General features: G+C 40.1%; 1 protein-coding gene across 2 annotated transcripts; it reads left to right on the top strand.

Annotated features, from left to right (window-relative positions):
* Positions 1-1,243: 1,243 nt before the first annotated feature.
* On the top strand, positions 1,244-19,447 carry kita (KIT proto-oncogene, receptor tyrosine kinase a). Of its 2 annotated transcripts, none has more exons than XM_030727471.1 (21): positions 1,244-1,525; positions 4,265-4,516; positions 6,127-6,411; positions 6,600-6,739; positions 7,192-7,363; positions 8,717-8,900; positions 9,704-9,819; positions 10,055-10,169; positions 11,824-12,008; positions 13,365-13,471; positions 13,620-13,734; positions 14,299-14,403; positions 14,769-14,879; positions 15,004-15,145; positions 15,309-15,403; positions 15,510-15,640; positions 16,328-16,450; positions 17,642-17,753; positions 17,847-17,946; positions 18,224-18,329; positions 18,908-19,447. In XM_030727471.1, the coding sequence occupies exons 1-21, from the start codon at positions 1,462-1,464 to the stop codon at positions 19,079-19,081; spliced, it is 2,934 nt and encodes a 977-aa protein (XP_030583331.1). In that variant the 5' UTR covers positions 1,244-1,461; the 3' UTR covers positions 19,082-19,447. The 2 variants fall into 2 exon arrangements, with proteins under 2 accessions (XP_030583331.1, XP_030583330.1); XM_030727470.1 differs by having other exon boundaries at positions 7,171-7,363.
* The last annotated feature ends 844 nt before the right edge of the window (positions 19,448-20,291 follow it).

The following is a 20,291-nucleotide window of genomic DNA, read 5'->3' as shown; positions in this document are numbered from 1 at the left end:
GGCAAAATTCATACAGTATGCTTATTTGATGTGAACACAGTGGTAGATAATTATGAATCAATTATTAATTTAGTGAGAAAGAAAGAAAGAAAGAAAGAAAGAAAGAAAGAAAGAAAGAAAGAAAGAAAGAAAGAAAGAAAGAAAGAAAGAAAGAAAGAAAGAAAGAAAGGGGAGCCTATAGAGATTCTCAAAGCGAATGCACAACAGACCACGATTCTGCTCACTGAACCCACCGGACAGGACAGGTTTATTAAAAAACAAAAACAAACAAACAAAAACAGTTTACAGAGTAAACTTAATGTACTTAATGAGGATGGAATAGTTGCTTTCAGTCAAAATGGCGCTGCCACTTGCTTTTAAATGCCCTGTCACTTCTCATCCGAGGAAGGGACATCTGGGAGAAAAAGAAAATTAACCGTTTGTGACATGGATGCGACAGCCAATGAACGCCCAGGCCACTTCAGGGAGTGTGTGTGTATGTTAAATATGGTGTTTGATAAGGATATACAGCGTATACAGTCTAGACTGATTGCCCTCTGAGTTCGCTGTGTGTGTGTGTGTGTGTGTGTGTGTGTGTGTGTGTGTGTGTGTGTGTCTGTCTGTCTGTGTGTGTGTGTGTGTGTGTGTGTGTGTGTGTGTGTGTGTGTGTGTGTTTGACAGTGTAAGTCATGTGTTGTCTGGGAGGACAGGAAAAGAATCAATGTGGGCCATTGTGAGAGTTTCTTTAATCAACTATATATTGTCCGGTGGAAAAGAAATACACAAACGAATACAGATGTGTGAAGATTTAGAAGGAAAACTAAACTATAAAAGTCTCAGAGCTGAAATACTGAATGTACTAGTGGTGTACAGTCATTTGCTTATACTGCTCATCTGATTTAAAAAAAAAAAAAAAAAAAAAGATTATGTACATCTGCCGATCTGGCCTCCATTCATTCGTAAAAATGTAAAATCATAGGATCATGGAGGCTACACTGATGATAACGATATACAGCGTATACAGACTGATTGCTCTCTGAGTTCGCTGTGTGTGTGTGTGTGTGTGTGTGTGTGTGTGTGTGTGTGTGTGTGTGTGTGTGTGTGTGTGTGTGTGTGTGTGTGTGTGTGTGTTGGGAAGCACACAGCATGTCACAAACACCTCCCTCTTTCACTGTACCGTGTGAGTAATAGGCTCCACCAGTGGCTCCTATAAACATGTTGTTGACGCCAAAGCCAGTCAGAGATACCTGGTCGGCCTGCACCGTCCCCTCTGGCGCCCGGCAGGAGAACAGCATGTTAGCAGACAGGCAACGGCTGCTGCTGTTGCGAGCTGAACTGAGCATCTGTGCCTCTAAAGACTTCTAAGTGCGTCCTGATCAGATCCCACGGTCAACTTCCCACAACTCCGACGCGCTAGGGGAGCAGACAAGAGCTACCTTAATCATTAAGGCACCGGCTCACCTTCACGGGTAAACCCATGGAATGATAACTATGGAATACCACTGGATACTTCTCTCTGTGTTTTTACAGCTAACCTTCCATCCAGGTAAGACTGAGCTTTTTGCATTTGAGACAACTGTTGCTGTTCAATTTTGAACAAAGAAAGGCTCGAGTCTGTTTTAATGTCTAGCCAAGTATGACAAAGATAATTTGCGTAGCGTGAACTGTAATGCTGCACTTGCGTCGCATCGCGATTTTACCATACTTTTCTTTGTTCTATGAACTGGAGTAGTCAGATCTGAAGAGTCCTCAACGAGACAGCCCGAAGTCAGAGAAACCTAATGAGGAAAGTGGATACTATAGCTGACGATCTGGGCGCTGGAGCTACTTTAATATTTTATGTTATACTCGGAAAACAGGGCGTCATTCATTAAAAAAAAAAAAAAAAAAAAAAAAGTAATCAAACGGTAAACTGGGATGCTGAACAAAATGCAGGTGAGTGAGATGCAAAAGAGACTTCTTGATCATGTTATGCACGATGAAGGCAACAATTAGTTTTCCTCGAGCCGCGCATAATCGTCAGTGTAGAAATTTATTGCTCTCTCCTGATTCACAGGAAGCATGCAAAATGAGCATCTGTAGCAGAACTGCATTTATGCGTAATTTCTCACCTTTTTAGATAAATACTGTCACGTGTGTGACTTTTAACATTGAGCAGTATAAAACATTTCCCCTGCGGTTTGTTGTGCTTTGATCTGGGGATGAATATCAAAAACACATTGCAACTGTTACGGCTTGGCATCATCTTCAAAGTCCAACAGGAGAGGTCAATCACGCATAAACATCTAATCATATTTTTATTACCTTTTAAAATACTCCATGTCGGTTGCGATATTTATGTTGTGATTCCATTTTTAGGTGACTTTAAACGGGCTGGTGTGCACGATGTCATTGATGATTAACTTTTTTTCTTTTCGTTTTTTTTTTTTTAAATCTTGTCGGGAAATAGCGTTTGGGATTTTCCCAAACATACCTTTATGGAAATTTATGGAAAACTGACATTGGCCGCGCGTTTTTACAAAAGCGGTGAACCGCGGGTGTTGCTGTTTAACTTTGCGCTCCTTTGCGCACATGATGCGCCTGCAGACCCTCTTGGCGCTCAAGTGGACTTCCATCTGATTGACAGCATGACAGTATATGAAGCGCCCATCGGGGACCGCTGATGTTCAGGCCAGTTTCATCAGGGACATCGAAGGACTGCTGCATTTCCAGGGAGCGTGCACAGGCTTACCTGGCATGTGACGCAATACGGCACGCGGTGAAGTTTGCCATTAGCCCTTTTGCGCACAGTGTAGACCTAATTAACTTTTACCATGGTTTGTTGTGCGTTTGTGTGCTATAATAAACCAGATCCACTAGATAAACACACTGAAAATTCTGTTACGTTGAATATCACATCACATGTAAATTAATAGTTGCTACCCGTATTTAGCGCCTCCTTTCCATGCTGATATCTAAAGCTTTATGTTATACGCCTTCAAATTCAGGGCAGTGTTGGTATGATTAACAGTCTAAACACGATGCCTTTGTATACTGATGCATTTTATACTAAAGTGCATTTTACCATATGGCCTTGTCCCATACCCTTCTCACAGTAGTGTCTTTCTATATGGCCTGTTAGCGACAGACTGAATTTCTGCATAGTGTTTATTCATTTACATATTACATCTAAGTATGAATTTGGAGGATGAAAGGAATACATCTATGCACGAAACCCTGTTTCTCATTGCTGTTGTATTGCTGCTGCAGCCACAGTCCTATGGTGTTTATCACAAATGGCTTCAATAAAGACAGTGGTGTTTTCTCAGGGAACAAAAACATTACTCAAGCGATTCAATCTTTCCCCACCTGTTTTCAGTTGGTGCAGCAGATTAAGACTCTGGGTTACAACCCCCCACCCCCACCCTTACCCCCCCCCCCCCTTACCCCCCTTTAAATATAGACCATGTTACACATTTGTTTCATTTTATACCATGACTGGTAAAAACGCACGAGGTGTTTCGCGTGTCCTCATATGCCACCTCTTTACCCAGCAGTTTGCTTTATGACTTTATGACTCATAGTATAGTTTACATATTCTATAGCTGTTTTACTTACATCACTGATGTAGATAAACCTTTAACAATGTAGTTTCCAACCTGGGGGTCTGGATGCATCAAAGAGCCCTATTGTTAATCCAAGCAGTATGTATGTTATTGTAATTTTTTTTCTTTTGTTTTTTACTGGTGAAAATCTATTTCTTGGTCTCCTAACATCCTTCAAAAATAATCAGTCAGGGACTGACAACTAACTCTTTGGCTGCAAAGAGCCTCTCCACAGCCCTTGTTGAGAGGCCGTGAATAAAATTTGTGTTGGTCCGAGGAATCACAAGCCGTAAATGTTGAGCGCAACTAAATTAACTGAAGAATTTTTACACATGAAGTTGCTGTTAAGTGTTTGTCCCTGTTAGTCAATTTGGGAATGATGGTGCACATAAATCCTTTGTTTTGAAATTTGATGTGGACAATCCTTATGTTTACCTTTGCATCAGGGATTTTATCCCTAAGCTCTTGTATTGCATGGGAAGCTTGTAGGGCTATAGAAGTTGGCACATCTTGACTTCACAGTGCTGAGAATGTTTCACTCCTGTAGCATAGTGTTTGTCAAATTAAACAATCTTTAAATGCAGGGACTGTCAGGCCTTAAAGTTCACACGAGTCCTTGAGCAATCTGCCCTTGATTGTGCACTTTCTTGCATTTTCATATGTACGATATGCATTTGAAAATCTTTTCTTTCCCTTTAAAGGTGACACAAAGCCCACCATCACCCCTGCTGCGTCCCACCTCGTCGTTCAGCTCAACGAACCTTTCAAATTGCACTGCCAAGGTGAGAACAGGACACAGTGGAAGCGGGAGAGGTCAAAGGCGCTGGTAGCAAAAGAGATCAATGGGATGTGGACATTTGAAATTCCCAGGGCTCAACCTACTCACATGGGCCGCTATATCTGCCAGGAAGAGGGTTCCAAGGAACAAGCCTCCATCTACGTCTATGTGAAAGGTAGCTAGATGTTTTTGGGTGATTAAACGCATGAGACTGTGTAGTCATTTTGTGTGAGAGAAAGAGAAATGAAGGTAGATGCAGGCTGCAGGGAAAAGCAGACAAAATCTATGTGTGTGGGTGTATTTGCAGAAGAAGGTGTTTGTGACTTTGCCCTGGACAGGTACAGTAGCTACCAGTGCTATTTATTGAGTGTATGACTGAGTTTTACTGTATTTCTCCTTCTACATGACCCAACATCCCATTGGCCCAAAGCCATCACTGCAGGCTCATACCATGTGCTAATCATTCACTCCACAATCTGTTCATCTACCTTTGAGGCAACAAGCAGCAGCTACTTTGTAGATGATATTTAGCAATAATAAACAGTATTTTGTTTGCTAATGAACTTCAAGATATGTTAGTTGTTATAAGTATATCTTGATAACACAGCCAACTCATTGTGTTGGCAGATCATCCTGCTTTCTTGTGAATTCTCATGAAAGAAGTGATTTAAAGGGAACATCTATAGATTGATAGTCTTTCAAATTTTAGCCCTGGTTGACTGGTTGTTTTGGCAAAACAACTGTGGTTTCCATGGTAATGGCAACGTTTTGTTTAAGACTGTATATCCCAGGTTTCACAGGGCACAAGTAATCCTTCTCTGTGTGGCCAGTTAAGACTGAGTTCATATATTTTCTCACACTTGCTGTTTAAAAATGAACAACATTTAGTTTTTTTTTTGTTTTTTTTTTATGTTGTATCATTAAAAAACTAATAAAAAGTTTTTACACTGCCAAGTTGTGGCAGCTGGCATGTTGATGAAAGCAAAACAGAGCAAGTGCAATAAAACAGACAAAGTAAATTATGACCAACATAAAGCACTGGATTTAAATATGCACTTAAGTCTCTGTCCTCCTTTTTTCTTATGCAGTGTTTTATCAGCACTTTAATGAAGAAAAGCACCTCTAGTTATTTATCGTTAACAGTGGATAGGAAAACGCATTCATTATTATTTTGTTTTGCTGAATTCTAGGGAATTTAACATACAGAATAACCTGACTAATAAGATTACAAGAAACAAGAAAACATGCTCGATTACTTTTATGCACTGATTTCTATAAAATCCCAGTGCAGTTTGAGTCAAGCTCGGCAATGGTGGAATATGCCACCAAAACAAACGCTGCAGACCAAGCGCACACCCCAAACCATCATCAACCCAAATCCCGTAGTAGCTTCAGCCTTCTCCAGCACAACAATGCACCACAGAAACAGCTCAGCCCAAGTCATTGAGGCAGCACCCACAGAGCTGACATCCCAAGAGGACCTATTTCAATGAAATTAGACCTGTTTCATGGTTGGACCTGAAGAATATTAAGCATGTAGCTTTAATGCTGTGGTTGATCAGTGGATATATAAAAACAGAAAGGACTATTAGAACAAAATACATTGTTCTGCACTCTTATTAGTATCAGTTTTATTTGGCAGAGGCATATGTAGCATTAGATCCCCATTATTGTGGCAAAAAGTTCAAATAACAATATACTGTTAAAAAGTTTCAATAACTTTGTGTGTAGCCCTACTTGCACCTTTCATCCTACCTTTGCAATTTAAATTTTTTTTTTTGTCAGATTCTGGAAATCCCTTCAGAAAAATAAAGCTGAATAAGGTTGTTGCACATGAGGGAGAAACGGCTTACTTCCCCTGCCTGGCGACTGATCCAGATCTGGAGAATCTGCACCTGGAAAAATGCAACACTGAAACTCTGGCCCCTGGTCTCCAGATCTCTGCAAGCCTGGAGCATGGTATTTACCTTTACAACACACAAAAGGCCTACAGTGGTTGCTACGTGTGTACAGGAACACTTGCAGAAAAGGACGTCAGATCAGAGAAATTCGCCCTACAAGTTGTACCAGGTAAAATGGTGTGGGTGTACAACGTGTGTGTGTGTGTGTGTGTGTGTGTGTGTGTGTGTGTGTGTGTGTGTGTGTGTGTGTGTGTGTGTGTGTGTGTGTGTGTGTGGAGTGTGGTGGTGGTGGTGGTGGTGGTGGGCAGTATTTCTACCAAAGGCAATGATCTGACATGAGGTTTATGTATCTTGTAGTACCTATTGCGCCTCCTGTGGTTGAGCTGCAACCATCCACAAGAGTGATTCTGACCCGGGGTGAGAGATTCTCCCTCTTCTGCAACACCACTAATGCCAACAGAGAAATCAACATCACGTGGGTCACCCCACCTGGCTCGGTGAGACCCTTCTGCCTTGTCTTCGCTGTTTTGCTGTCGGTGGAAGATTCAACTACTTCACTTTTTGAATTACATGAAAATTCTGCATTTGTTGCTTCAAGTGAGCTGCTACAATTAATGGTGCCCCAAAATGAGTACAATCTAAGGGAAATTAAATCAAGGTACTTCCAGTATTGGTGAATCTTTCACTGAGAGCAGAGCCTTGTCCTTGTGTCTTCCTGTTGTCTGTCTTTAAAAAGTCCATGCTGTCTAAGCTTCAGGTTCTTGGCTGTATAAAACATTACCTTGCGGTGTACCTTGCGGTGTACCTTGTGGCTACCATAGGTGTGTGTGCTTGCATGCAGGTGGCTGTGTGTATGCGTCAGTATGTGCTTGGTGATTGATAGACATGCAGACAGCGTTAATCTCTAGAGATCTCTGGGCGTTGACAGGGTGCCGTCTGGTATCCACAGCAACCAGCAAAGGTTGGCAGTTCTACAGAATCCCTGATGGAAAAATACGGCAATAGGCACAGAACCACGCTGCAGATCGATGCAGTACGGCCAGAAGATGCTGGGAGTTACAAATGTGAGGTTAAGAATAGAAAAGGGACCAGCACCAAGTCAGTGTGGCTCGATGTGTATGGTGAGTAACTGATGGAATTTACTTGTATTTAAAGCTGGACATGAACTTAATTGTTATTGAATTCACCCAACCAGTCTCAGCCCCTCACAGGTGACAATGATGTTTCTTGATATTTAATTATTCTGCCCACAAAATTGGTGTATCAATAAATTTTCAGTTTTTTAAACAAAGAATTAAAGGCGATATAGTGTGCTAATATTTGTATTCTTGGACCATACTAGTGCAGCTTTGTATGATTCACACTTGAAAAAAAATCATTATTAATCTTATACTGGACCTTAATGCAGTCCAAAAGAAATGTTTTAGCTCCCTTTCCCCTCCATTTAATCCAGTTTTCTTCTGACTGCCTCTCACAAAAAGATTTGAACATCAGGTCGTTGCTTCTACACGCACAGCCACAGTTGTGTGCCTTAAATGATGATATTAAGGATATCCTGTCTCACTGATATCAAACAGATTCAAGAGTCAAAAGAAAGAGTCTGAAGTTGGGCCTTTTGCTCACTTGGTAATACTTTTACATGTGCCCTATTTGATACTTTTGCCCTGTTTTATATAAGCATCCACCACTGTAACAGTGTAGATATGACAGAAAATAAGGAAGAGCATAATAGGTTCCCTTTAGAAGAATTGTTTTACGGCACAGTTTATTTGCATTCTTGTCAAGAGTTTAATGGGAACATAGATTTCACTGTGAACATTAAACATTAGCTAGGTTAAGCAAATTGTAATTAAGGGAACAAGATAGCATTCACAGTATATTGTTACTTCCACTTTCTTTAAAGACCATAATAAGTGATGGCACCAACATTGTATACAAAGTAACATCTGTACACTAGCAGCACTTACAGTCACATTTTATGGTTAACAGATTATTCCCGAAACAGCCACTGATTACCTGGCATTGGGTAATGATGATATACAATTCAGATCATGTACCAGATAACAGAACTTAAATCACCACTAACCATACAGTATATAGAGTGGTATTAATATTCTCATCCAACAAGAAGAAAATAAACAGTCTGTTGTCACGCTTCTGCTGCTCTTTGGAACCTTAAATTGAATTTCCAGATATAAGGGTGGGGTTGTATTGATCTTCTCATCAAACTCCGTACCAGAAAGTAAAAAAAAAAACAAAAAGAAAACATGTTTCCCAAAATGTCAACCCTGTGCTCTAAGTTACACAAACAGTATGTGAGGTGTTTCAGTATCCTAACCCTATGGACTGCATGTTTTCTGTGACTCTTGATTTACCCTAGTCTCTAGGACAGTACTAGCTAAATAATTCAGTACACATGGACTTTATTCTTATCTACAAATTTGACAACAATATCTCAACTCCTTATTTTTCAGAAAGAGGATTCATCGACTTAATCCCCACCGACAACCGGACCTTTCATGTCCGTTCAGGCGAGAGTTTGTCCCTGAAAGTTAACATAGTGGCTTATCCAAAGCCTCACATCTCCTGGAGCTTTAAGGGCCACGAGCTGAGAAACACAAGTGACCATGTCATCACCACACACAGTGATCAATACAGGTGTGACAGCACACAAGCACACAGTTGCTATGTTCTACCTAAATACTGCAAAGATGAAGATATTTATCACATTTAGCCAGGTGTAATTCAGGTGGAACTTTGGTTTAGCTGCAGGTCAAAGTCTCTTTAAAAATGCAGCTGAAACAGTAAATAAAGTCCTGGGGTTTTCGTGTGAAACAGTAGCTGTCAGACTGTCTCGGGAAATAAAACCATAATTTATCTGGAGTGTAACGTACATGCTGCAGACAGAAATGTACAATATTATGCAATCCTGCATGCCTCCCACCCTCAAAATTTCTTTTAGGAGCGAGTAGGATGCAACCCAGAGACAGTACAAAAGAGAGACACGGCACTCAAAGAAATCAAAATTTCCAATAAATGGGAAAATTCTGCTGCAGTAAAGATGGTGATAGGAGTATTTCTTTTTGAGTGAAAAAATCTTTAAAAACTTATTTTGGGGCAAAGTCAAAACAAATGATACCAGCAACTAGAAAAGAATGTATTACTGCAGTTGACACAACAATAGATAGATGAAAAAAAGAATGAAAAGATTTAATGCTTGTCTATTAATATTTTTCATATGCACACTGCAGATGCACATCAAAGTGCAGAAAACAAAAAAAAAAATATAAAACAATATAAAATGCAAATATCTGAACATTTTGTGTTTTGCTCAGATGCTGGCTGAATGAGAATCAGCTCTTTTCTGCTGTTGGCACTGTTAATAAAACATGAATAAAAACATGTTGTCACATTTGAAAATCCGTGAATGCACTCATGCTAAAAGCATATTTTATGTTTAGCTACATCAGTGAGCTGAGGCTAGTGCGGCTGAAAATGTCAGAGGGTGGAGTTTACACCTTTCAAGCCTCCAACAGCGATGCATCAGCAAATCAGACATTCACCGTCTTTGTGATCAGTAAGTTGTGTCTCACACTTTTAGAAAGGTTTCATGTTCCCTTAAGCCACATAGCCACATTAACCTTCTGTCACTGATGTAGTGTATTTTACACTTACTTTGTATGGAGTGAAGTCCAGCTCTCCACCCTCACCACACCTTGCAAATACACCTTGCTAATGCTTAAACCAATATTTTTTCTGCTTGTTATTTAGTGAATACCGAACACATTCTGACATTAACTTGTGTTTGTCAGGTAAACCAGAAATTGTATCAATTGACGGTCCAGTGAATGGACAGGTACGCTGTGTGGCTGAGGGGTTCCCTGCTCCCCAGATCACCTGGTACTACTGTGAGCAGCCGTATGTCAGGTGAGATTTTTAAAGATTCTAAAAAAAAAAATCTTTATATTTAATATATTTTATAGTTACCAACACGAAAACATATTTTCTACCAGAACAGTAACTTCTCATAAGATGTTCATCTTTGCTTTTCTCGCTGTTTTTAGTGGGCAGGGCTACATCTTGAAACATCATGTCATAAATCCCTGCACCAGTCCATGTTTAACAGTGACAGCTGGTGGAGCACTGCCAGTCAAATCTGACCAATGAGGTGTCAAGCAATACGTTTTTACAAAAAAAAAAATAACTAGAGATTTTCAGTTCTTGTGCTGAGTGATGTGATTTGGTTGAACTCAAATTGTTTCAACTGGCACAAATTAGAAATAAAATGGATGCGGTCCCACCAGGGACAAAGTACACAGTGATAAATATAAAATGATTGCTTAATTGGTAATACAGATCAAAGGGAAATAATAATTAGCAGAGACAGAATACAGTGGTATGTGGTGCACTTTAGGATTAATTACTAATTACTTTTGCTGGAAACTCACATTAGCCAGATCGGTCATCTGTCTCATAAACTTACTAAACAAAGGAAAACCTGCCAAACCAAAATCAATAGCAGCTCTGTGATTCGCATCTAGCAAACAAACTGCTCCAACGCCATCCAATTTTTTTATTTATGTCTGCAAAAAAAAATCTGGTTGTTTTTGCAAAAGTAATGAGGCATGCATCTGTGAATTTATCTGCAGATGTAAAGCGTATTTGCAGGAAACCTTGGTTAATTAACTTTTTTAAATATGAGGATTTTCGTTTTGCATTTATGTAAATTCTCGGTGGTATTTTGGCTCTGTGTTTGCACACATCACTAACAATTTATTCCACAGTTTGACATCTCCGTTTTATTTGGAGTTTCATCTCCATATTCAAACTTCTACAAGGGCCCTAAAGGTCACACTAAAGATATATTGGATACAGTTGGATACAGTCAGGAATGATGATGAAGGTGGAATGTGAGATTGTGGGATTTGACAGGGCTGACTTGTGATTGGTTGACTGTGATAAGATGACCCCCCCATGTGACAGGGGATTGAGAGGAATTGATTTGTGATTGGTAGGGAATACAACTGGACAGGGTTTATCTCGTGTCAAACGTAAAGTGTACTGAAGGAGGAGCCCCAGGTTGCCGTAGCAACACCATTCCTAAGCAGCTGGGCCAATGAATCATTGCTGATAATTCAAACTTTATCCAGTCATTTTTTTAAATTGTTGTCAAATCCACTTAACGTTTACTGCACGCACACTCACTACAGGCACCTAAATGTATATGCAGAAGCAGGAAGTAACGTGATCTAAGTCAGCCTATCACCAGAGAGCGCTTGGATAACAGCTGCTCTTTTTAGGGCAGTGCTGTGATAGGCTAATTTTAAATATTTCATCATGTTTTATGAGCACAAAAGGATATCACAAAAGGCTACACTAACTGCTGCTGGTACATTAAAAAAGAAATACATATTTCTGTGATTATTGTGTAAAGTTATGTTATGTGGAAGTGTTTTAATGACTAAGGAAAGCATTCAGAGAATGAGATACAGAGAAGAGATACTAGACAAGAGACATCTGTTGGATAGCTTGATGATCCCATCAACCCTTTTGTCAACAATGTATAATCTTCTGCCTTCAGGTGCTCCCAGCAGGTAAATGCCACCCAGGAGGAGCTCAATGTCATCACCATCACACTGGTCAGTCCCATGTTCGGGAAGACAGAGGTGGAGAGTCGGGTGAACATCAGCAGAGCACAGTTTAATACCCTGGAATGCGTGGCTACAGTGGAGGGAGAGCAAGCCTACACACTCTTCTCTATTAGTGGTGAGTTGAATTTACTGGCATACATGCACAAATAAGCAGGTGGTCTAAATACGGGTCGTGTGGAATTAAAGGAGGTGTTGGTACCTGTCAGTTCACATTTTGTTGCTCAGTATTAAAGTACAACAACACAGGACCGAGGTTTAAAAATGTCTTCAATTTTTTTTTGGAATGTAAATCTTTGTCCATATGACAAAGAAAGTTACTAGAGTAATGTCACTAACGTGGGAAACTGTGCCTGTGACTCAGTGTTATCTTAGCAGGTCTGCCCCTCAGTGAACGCCACATGGGATAATTCCTCAGCTCAAAATATTTACCAGAAACATGACTTTGGCAGGGATTAACCCTTAAATTCAGTCCTACTAGATGCTGTTCATCTGTGATCTGTTAGGTAAACATTAGTAGAGAGATACCACCGACACGATTGGCTCCGATATGTTATCACCTACAGATAGCATTTGGTTAGTCAATTGTTTATTTCATGACCTCAAATCCACTTTTTTTGTATAACGGCCTCCCCATCTGCTCTACAGTGTCCTGAAAGTAGTGGGAGTGTGAGAGCTGAGTTGTCCTTAAATGAGCCTGGAAGCTTGGGTATATGCAGGACACGGGGGGCTAACTGTGGCTACAGCGGGTATGTGGGCGAGCATTATGAGGAAGGCGAGTGTTTGCGGCCAGACAGGACAGGCCTTTAGGAGCGTGTGCCCAGGATTTTTGTGCTTCACAGAGTAACAGCAGACCAGACGGAGGCGCTGAGACGGTGGAGCACAGTAGGAGTCCTGGCGATGCTGGGCATTGTGGGGCTGTGGGAGGCTTGGAGGTGTCAGTGAGCTGCAGCAGAGAACACGCAGAGCTTTAGAAACCACTGACAGGTTTACAGGGGATTAGTTCCTGCAGACTCTGCATTCTCAGATTTGAAGTGGAGAGAAAGCTTCTTATCGCTAAAGAGCTTATTACACCCCACTGTACAGAGGAGCAAAACAATAAGGCATCACAACCAGCCAGACACAAAGGAACAGAACACTGATTACATATAATTACTCACAGCACAGCTGCAAAAAGGACAACAGTGCAGTTAAAAAAAAAAATCTAAAAACAAAGGGGATTTAAGCAATTAACAGAACAAAGCACACAATTTTAAAACAAAGAATAAAAGCAGAGAACCCTACAGTGCGTATTCTTGTATAATTGGATTAGTTTGCTGTTATTTGATCAAAGTGGGCTTCACTGGCGTCTTAGACTTCTCCTGCTTACCTTAATGCCTCCTTGTCAATGTCATTTCAAATGTAAACATGACAAACCTTGAAAAGATTCCTTGATTTCCTTGATTCAAACATGATTCTTTCCATCTCTCTGCAGAAAAAAGAGTTCCACATGATTTGTTCACCCCTCTGCTGATTGGCTCCATTTCGGCAGCAGGCATCCTGTGCCTCATCCTTATCATGTTGTTCTACAAGTACATGCAGGTAAAATGGCACTGTGCTTTTTCTGCATGGCACGCCCTCTTTGAATACATTTTTAAACAAGTGAATAAAAAGAGCAGAGAAATCCCATCAGTTCATTTGTAACTCTAAACTGTATTTTGATATCCTTTTCTCTCTTTGTCTACTTCAGAAACCCAAATACCAGATTCAGTGGAAAGTTATTGGAAATGACTATGTGGACATTGACCCCACCCAGCTACCATACGATGACCAGTGGGAGTTTCCACGAAACAACTTGCGCTTTGGTGAGCATCCTGAACCCATTTACCAAAATCTGCGCTGGGTTCTGGATCTAGACCACCATAATTACATTAATCCATAATTTCTGACACACTCTGGCACTAAAATTTACGTCCTGGATGTCATGCCTTAGGTGTAAATCACTGTAGGAGCAGGATGATATGAAGATAAATGGGGGGCTTGCCTGTGTAATAAAGCCTAATAGTCCAGTGGGTATGACATCATCGTTGCCACCCTCAGGCTAGTTCCCACTGATTGACAGCCACTCTGTTTTCTGTATGGACAGAGCATTAGGGGTTTAACCATGTCTGTGGTCTTTATTTACTAACCAGTTCCACAGCTCATTGATGATGAAACCCCACTCCCTCACTGCAAACACAATATTGTTGACATATTCTGGGTGTTTTCAACAAACCTCCTTGAACAGGATCCTGCACGTCCTGGTGCCTACGTATACAGCCTGGGGGTTAAAACTGATGTTGTCCTAGGAACACTACCGTGGAGCCTGTTTGTCAGAGAAAAAAACAGGATGGGGATTAACGGTTTTGTTTCTGTCTTCATGTTATTAGGGAAAACTCTGGGATCTGGTGCATTTGGAAAAGTGGTGGAAGCCACTGCATATGGACTCTCCAAAGCAGATTCAGTCATGACTGTGGCTGTGAAAATGCTCAAATGTAAGTGCTGTCAACACACATGCAAATAAAATGGAACAAGTACTGTGTAGCTATTTTGACTATGTGATAAATGTGCACAATAGCTTCATGCTGTCAAGAAATTCTAATGAAAACCTAATTTGCCTGCAGATCCTCGAACACAGAGAGCTATTATGAGGATATTTTTATTTGGTGGTTTGCAGACCGTTGCCATATTAAAAATAATCAACAGACTCCTTTTATTTCCTTTACCCCTCAGCAACCATGTATTTTTAAGCACGCAAATACAAGATCACAATATGTAAGCACAGTTTAACCTGAGTTTAGCTTCAGTTTACTCTTAATCCTTTAGTAAATGATTGCATTGCATATTTTTATTTCCGCAGCTAGCGCTCATGCCACAGAGAAAGAGGCACTGATGTCAGAGCTGAAAGTCCTCAGTTACTTGGGAAACCACATTAATATTGTCAACCTGCTGGGAGCCTGCACTGTTGGAGGTGAGGCAACCATTTTCTCCTGCATCATCATTTAAGACTGGAATAAGACTGCAAACTTCATAAATTCATTTTCAAGTCTGGGTGCCAGACTTAGTTTAAAAAAAATATTTTTTTTGTACTGCAGGTCCTACACTGGTGATCACAGAGTACTGCTGCTTCGGAGATCTTCTTAATTTTCTACGCAGAAAGAGAGACTCCTGCATCTGCTTTAAGCTTGAGGACGACTACTACAACCGCAACGTCATGCAGCAGAGAGTCACAGATGGGTCAGGTTCTTTTTTATCTTTGAAGAGTGGTTTATTGTACGAGGGAACGACAGTACTAGTGTTTACTATCCAGAACGTGCGTAGGAGGAAGTTATTTGGACAGCAGCATGCTTATGTGTGGCTGTATTCAGCTGAGACCAGACTGCTCCTTTCCTCTTCACAGCGACAGCTTGAATAGCTATATGACCATGAAGCCTTCTGTTGCTGGCAACCCACTGGTCAGCTCATCCACTGAGAAGAGAAATTCGCTACGCAAAGGCAAGCCAGCCAGCCATTCATCAAATTTCCCCTGTCTTTTATCACACATCAAGGTGGTTGAATCAGCACATCAGAAAAATAATCTTTATTTTGTTTGCCCTCTCAGGCGGTCCCTACGTTGAAGCAGACACAGAGAACGAGATGTTTGCCGATGACGGTCTGTCCCTGGACACCGAAGATCTCCTCAGCTTCTCGTACCAAGTTGCCAAAGGCATGGAATTCTTAGCCTCGAAAAATGTGAGTATCCTTTTGATGCAGATGTGTTTTTTATTACAGTCCACATAAAGCAACATTACATATGTGCTCTGACTTTGTCACTCATAGAAAAAAATGTCACATTAACCGTCTTGTGATCTCCTGGTAGTCCTTCATGAAAGTCAGACGGGTACCCTTCTAGGACATGCTAGAAATGGTCATGTTGCTTATATATGATCAGTATTTCCCATCAGTTTTCCTCATAACTATGCTGCAATTTTTATATCCAGTCATAGCCGAAGACAAATGATAGTCCACATTTGTTTTGCAATTTATTTTCTGACATGTAGAAAATTTTCTTTGCATGGACTTTAACAGCTACCAAATTAGATTTCTGGGTAAAACAGAAAAAAAAAAACTCTGCTGCCTGATAATCTGACCTTTTTAACATGGAGCGTGGATCATGTTTCCACAGCTAGTAAACAGATCCAAAATGGATGTTGGAGTAAGCTACTGAAAAATTCATTGGTTATGGAGACAAAGATACTGAGGCCAGCGTGCTCATGTATCAGTGTCAGTGGGTGTGTGTTACAGACGGAAGCGTGGAAGCTCAGGACCAAAGAGCATTTGAAAAAGCGCCTCATTCATGACTAATTTTATGTGATTAACTGTTAATGTATGTAACATGTATCATCGGGTTGTATAGGTAATGATGCATTTGTTTTTCAGTGTATTCACAGAGACCTGGCTGCCAGAAATATCCTACTCACTGAAGGAAGGGTGGCAAAAATCTGTGATTTTGGCCTCGCCCGAGACATCACCACAGATTCTAATTATGTTGTCAAAGGCAATGTAAGTCTGCGCTTACTGCATGACACACAAGGATACACTATTAGATGCACTATACATCTTTTAGTTTCCTGGTTTGGAATTGGCTAAGACTGTTAAGTAATTGATGAGTTTGTTGGCGATCATCTGCTTAGTTCATTATCATTCAGAGCTACCATACCAGCAAAGCTCATCTTTAGAAACTGTTCTAATTCCCTAAAAAGTCAATTTTAGCTTTAATAATATTTCAAAAACAGATATTCAATAGCAAACTACGCACAGAGTTTCATCTGACTTCACTAAGAAACCAGCTGAAGGAAGACCTTCACTTCTCCTAGAAAATCATCAGCAGGAAAGTCTAGACTTTAGACTTTACCAGAAGTTTTAATTGCTCTTAAATCAGTTTTAAATTGAGGCTTCTGTCAGTAGCAATACAGCCCAATTTATTACTAGTTTAAAACTAGCTTGCTAGTATGAGCTCTACTTTTGTAATGGATGTATAAAAAACACGTTGCAGCCAAATCCAGAAAACTGCAAGTTTTTGTTCTTGCAGTTCTCAAATTGTAAAACGAGAAGTTCGTTTGCCTTTCCACAGTTCCTGATATGTAAATTTAGGGGTTACCTAATGCACCTGTTTACTAGACAAACTTTTGTTTTTGAGTAGCTTGCATGCATTTCCCCGAAACTTCGTGTCTGATCGTATCTGTCTTTGGAAAACTACTAGTGCATATAATTTGCATTTTACAAAAGAATCTCTTAGTGTTGAAGTTAATGTATTTAAATGTTTTCCTTGTTGCAACACTGGCCTCAGTTGGTCTTTATTCAAAGCTGTTAGACTGCTGCAAATACAGTACTTTATTTATTTATTTTTTTTTAAAACTTACAGTTGCTTGGTATTTTAGTAGTATTTCTGACTGACCTCTAACCCAGAATGATTTGTCCATGCTTGAAAGCTGATAAACTCACTATAAATTGCTCAGTTTGTGAGGTATGAGCCTCACAAATTTATGCTTAGCTCTAGGTGTTTTTAGGGACCCTAGGCAAATACTTTGTGCGTACTTCATCTAGGCTGTTCATTTATCAGTCTTCAGTTGCACATTTTTTGATCCCAACTACAGTAAATTAAAAAAAAAAAAAAAAAAAAAAAACAGTCCCAGGAGCAGGTTTCACATTGTAATTTATTGCAACTTGCCATCTATTCATTTTTTCTTTCAGGCTCGTCTACCAGTGAAGTGGATGTCTCCAGAAAGTATCTTTGAGTGTGTGTATACATTCGAGAGTGACGTGTGGTCATATGGCATTTTGCTTTGGGAAATCTTCTCACTGGGTATGTCTCTCCGTCCACTTTATGTGTGTTTGTCTGGCTGTCTGTGTGTTTTCATAAGTGTATAATGTAACCGAATATCTCTGCTGGACATAGGAAACAGTCCTTATCCTGGTATGCCGGTGGATGCCAAGTTCTACAAACTAATAAAAGAAGGATACAGAATGGATGCCCCAGAGTTTGCGCCCAATGAAATGTGAGTTTTTCTTGAACTGAAATATGGATCATCAAAAGGAGTGATGGTTTGGTTGAGTAGATGGAGGTGGTGTGACTAGGAAAGAGTGTAATGAGGAGGATATGAATAGCAGCTTTCTTTCTTCCTGTTGCACTTGGCTTTTCACGAGAATAACTAAAGACGAGCATGTGTTAAACCTCTCAGATGGTAGTGAGAACAGAAAAAAAATACGCACAAAAGAAACAGGATGTAATAACTGTACACAAATAAAACTGTATGTTTGTTTGCTGCTGTGCAGGTATCAGATTATGAGGTGTTGCTGGGATGCTGACCCCTTCAACAGACCCCCCTTCAGGAAGGTCGTGGAAAGGATTGAACAGCAGCTTTCAGATGCCACTAAGCATGTAGGTTTCTACACTTCAGTGTTGTTTTCTTTCATCACGCAAGGCAACATTCCTAGGAAATAATGTCCCATGAATACCTCACAGGCCACTTTTGATAGTCTGCCAATTTTTAAGTTTGGCATTGATTGACATTTGTTCCAGTGCATGGAGTAGTAAACTGATCTGGTGACAGATTTGTGATGGCCTTAATTACAAATTGTGATGAAAATAAACATGAGACTGATCAAATTAGAAATAGCAAGAATATTTGAAAAGGACAAGATAGGTTGGAGATGTGTTGCAAAGTGGCTTGCAGAGGTGCTACATACTGGCTGAAGCAGCTTAAACAGCACATCACATATGAGGAAGCGCTGTAATTTCATTACAGTACTGATGATGTTTGTTTTGGCTCTGGATAAAAGCTCTTTGGTTTTGGTCTGAAATGATAAATGACAGAACAACTTAACTACAAGATAAACAAATTGTGCAGATGAGATAACCACTGACATTTCAGTGACATGTCTGAAGATGAAAACAACACTGCCCAGTATTGACCCTCACTGATTTTCCTCCGCCTCTCTCTTTCTCCGTATCTTCAGATTTATCTGAACTTCAGCTCCATTCTTCCTATTATGCCTCGTGCGAGGGAGGAGCCGAATTCTCAGAGCTCACCGTTTCACTCAGCCGGCAGTAACAGCACTCCAACCCAGCCCTTACTGGTCCAACACGAGGTCTTCCTGGAGGGAACAGCCCTCTCAGCCCAGTGGGTGTGAGGCCCCACCTGACCTGTCTGGCTGCCTCATAAAGTGCCTGTAATGATCCGCCACAAACCATCCAACCACTTCACCTGTTCCCCAACCTGGTACCAGCAGCATTTCTTGTCACATGTTGCAGACAGAAGGCTTTCATCTTTGCCGCTGTTGCTGCCAACTACAGGGAGGACACTTGGACTAATGTTCCCCTGCTCACAGAGAAGAGCTGTTATCACACCAGGGAGAGTTGAGGGACATCAACTGTTACTCTAAAACTGTCATTATGTAACACATTATTACACTGTAATCTGTTTTGTTCTGTTTTGTTTTTTCCAGTGATTTTATTCCTACACATTTCATAAAGGTTGTTTTTCATTTTGTTTTTCATTTTTGTTTGTTATGGGTTTTTTTCTCTTATCTTTTTCCTCCCTCTCCCTATATATATATATATATATATATATATATATATATATATATATATATATATATATATATATATATATATATATATATATATATATATATATATATATATATATATATATACACACACATATATAAAGGGAGGGAGGAAGAGAGAGTTTCTGTGTATTGGAGTTTTATTTCTTCTTTGTTATGTGTTTTGTGATTCTCTGTTGTTTTATCTGTCAAATTTATGTAGCATTTCTATTGTGGTTGGCTGTTGCAGTTATTGGAGGAAAGAAGCACTCAAGGCACTTGAACTTCACGTCATTCCACATACTAATTAATGCCGCTTTTAATCTTTTTGTTATTCTGTTATCATCAGTATTATGGCCATCTGTTCAGATCTATTTTACACGAAGGAGATACTTTTCAGGGGCCAATTGAAATTGAGATATTAAGATGCTGGAATATAAGCTATTAGATGGCATGGTCTGCCATGCTTAGAGTCCATAAGTGCTTCAAGTTGATTAGGAGATACATATTTGCTCTTTTGTATGTTGGAGGTCATTCCTAGAGAGTAAATACCTGTCTTTGCTGGACCTTATTGACACATTACCATAAATCAGCACTTATTCTTTACACACAGTTGTCTTCAGAGATACGGTACGCTAGCTTTTCGTTCATGCGATTTTTCACTGTGTAAGTGTATATAGATGTAGGTAATAATGCTTCATGATGAGACGTCAGATCAGTCTTTACAAAGAAGATGATCTCTGAAGTCTGAAAGTCTTCATCTTAGTTTTGTTACATAAGCTGGTCATTTTTG

This window comes from Archocentrus centrarchus, chromosome 4, assembly GCF_007364275.1.
Source record: "Archocentrus centrarchus isolate MPI-CPG fArcCen1 chromosome 4, fArcCen1, whole genome shotgun sequence".
Taxonomy (NCBI): Eukaryota; Metazoa; Chordata; class Actinopteri; order Cichliformes; family Cichlidae; genus Archocentrus; species Archocentrus centrarchus.
The sequence above is the reverse complement of the archived record's forward strand: the minus strand, read 5'-3'. Positions and strand labels throughout refer to the sequence as shown.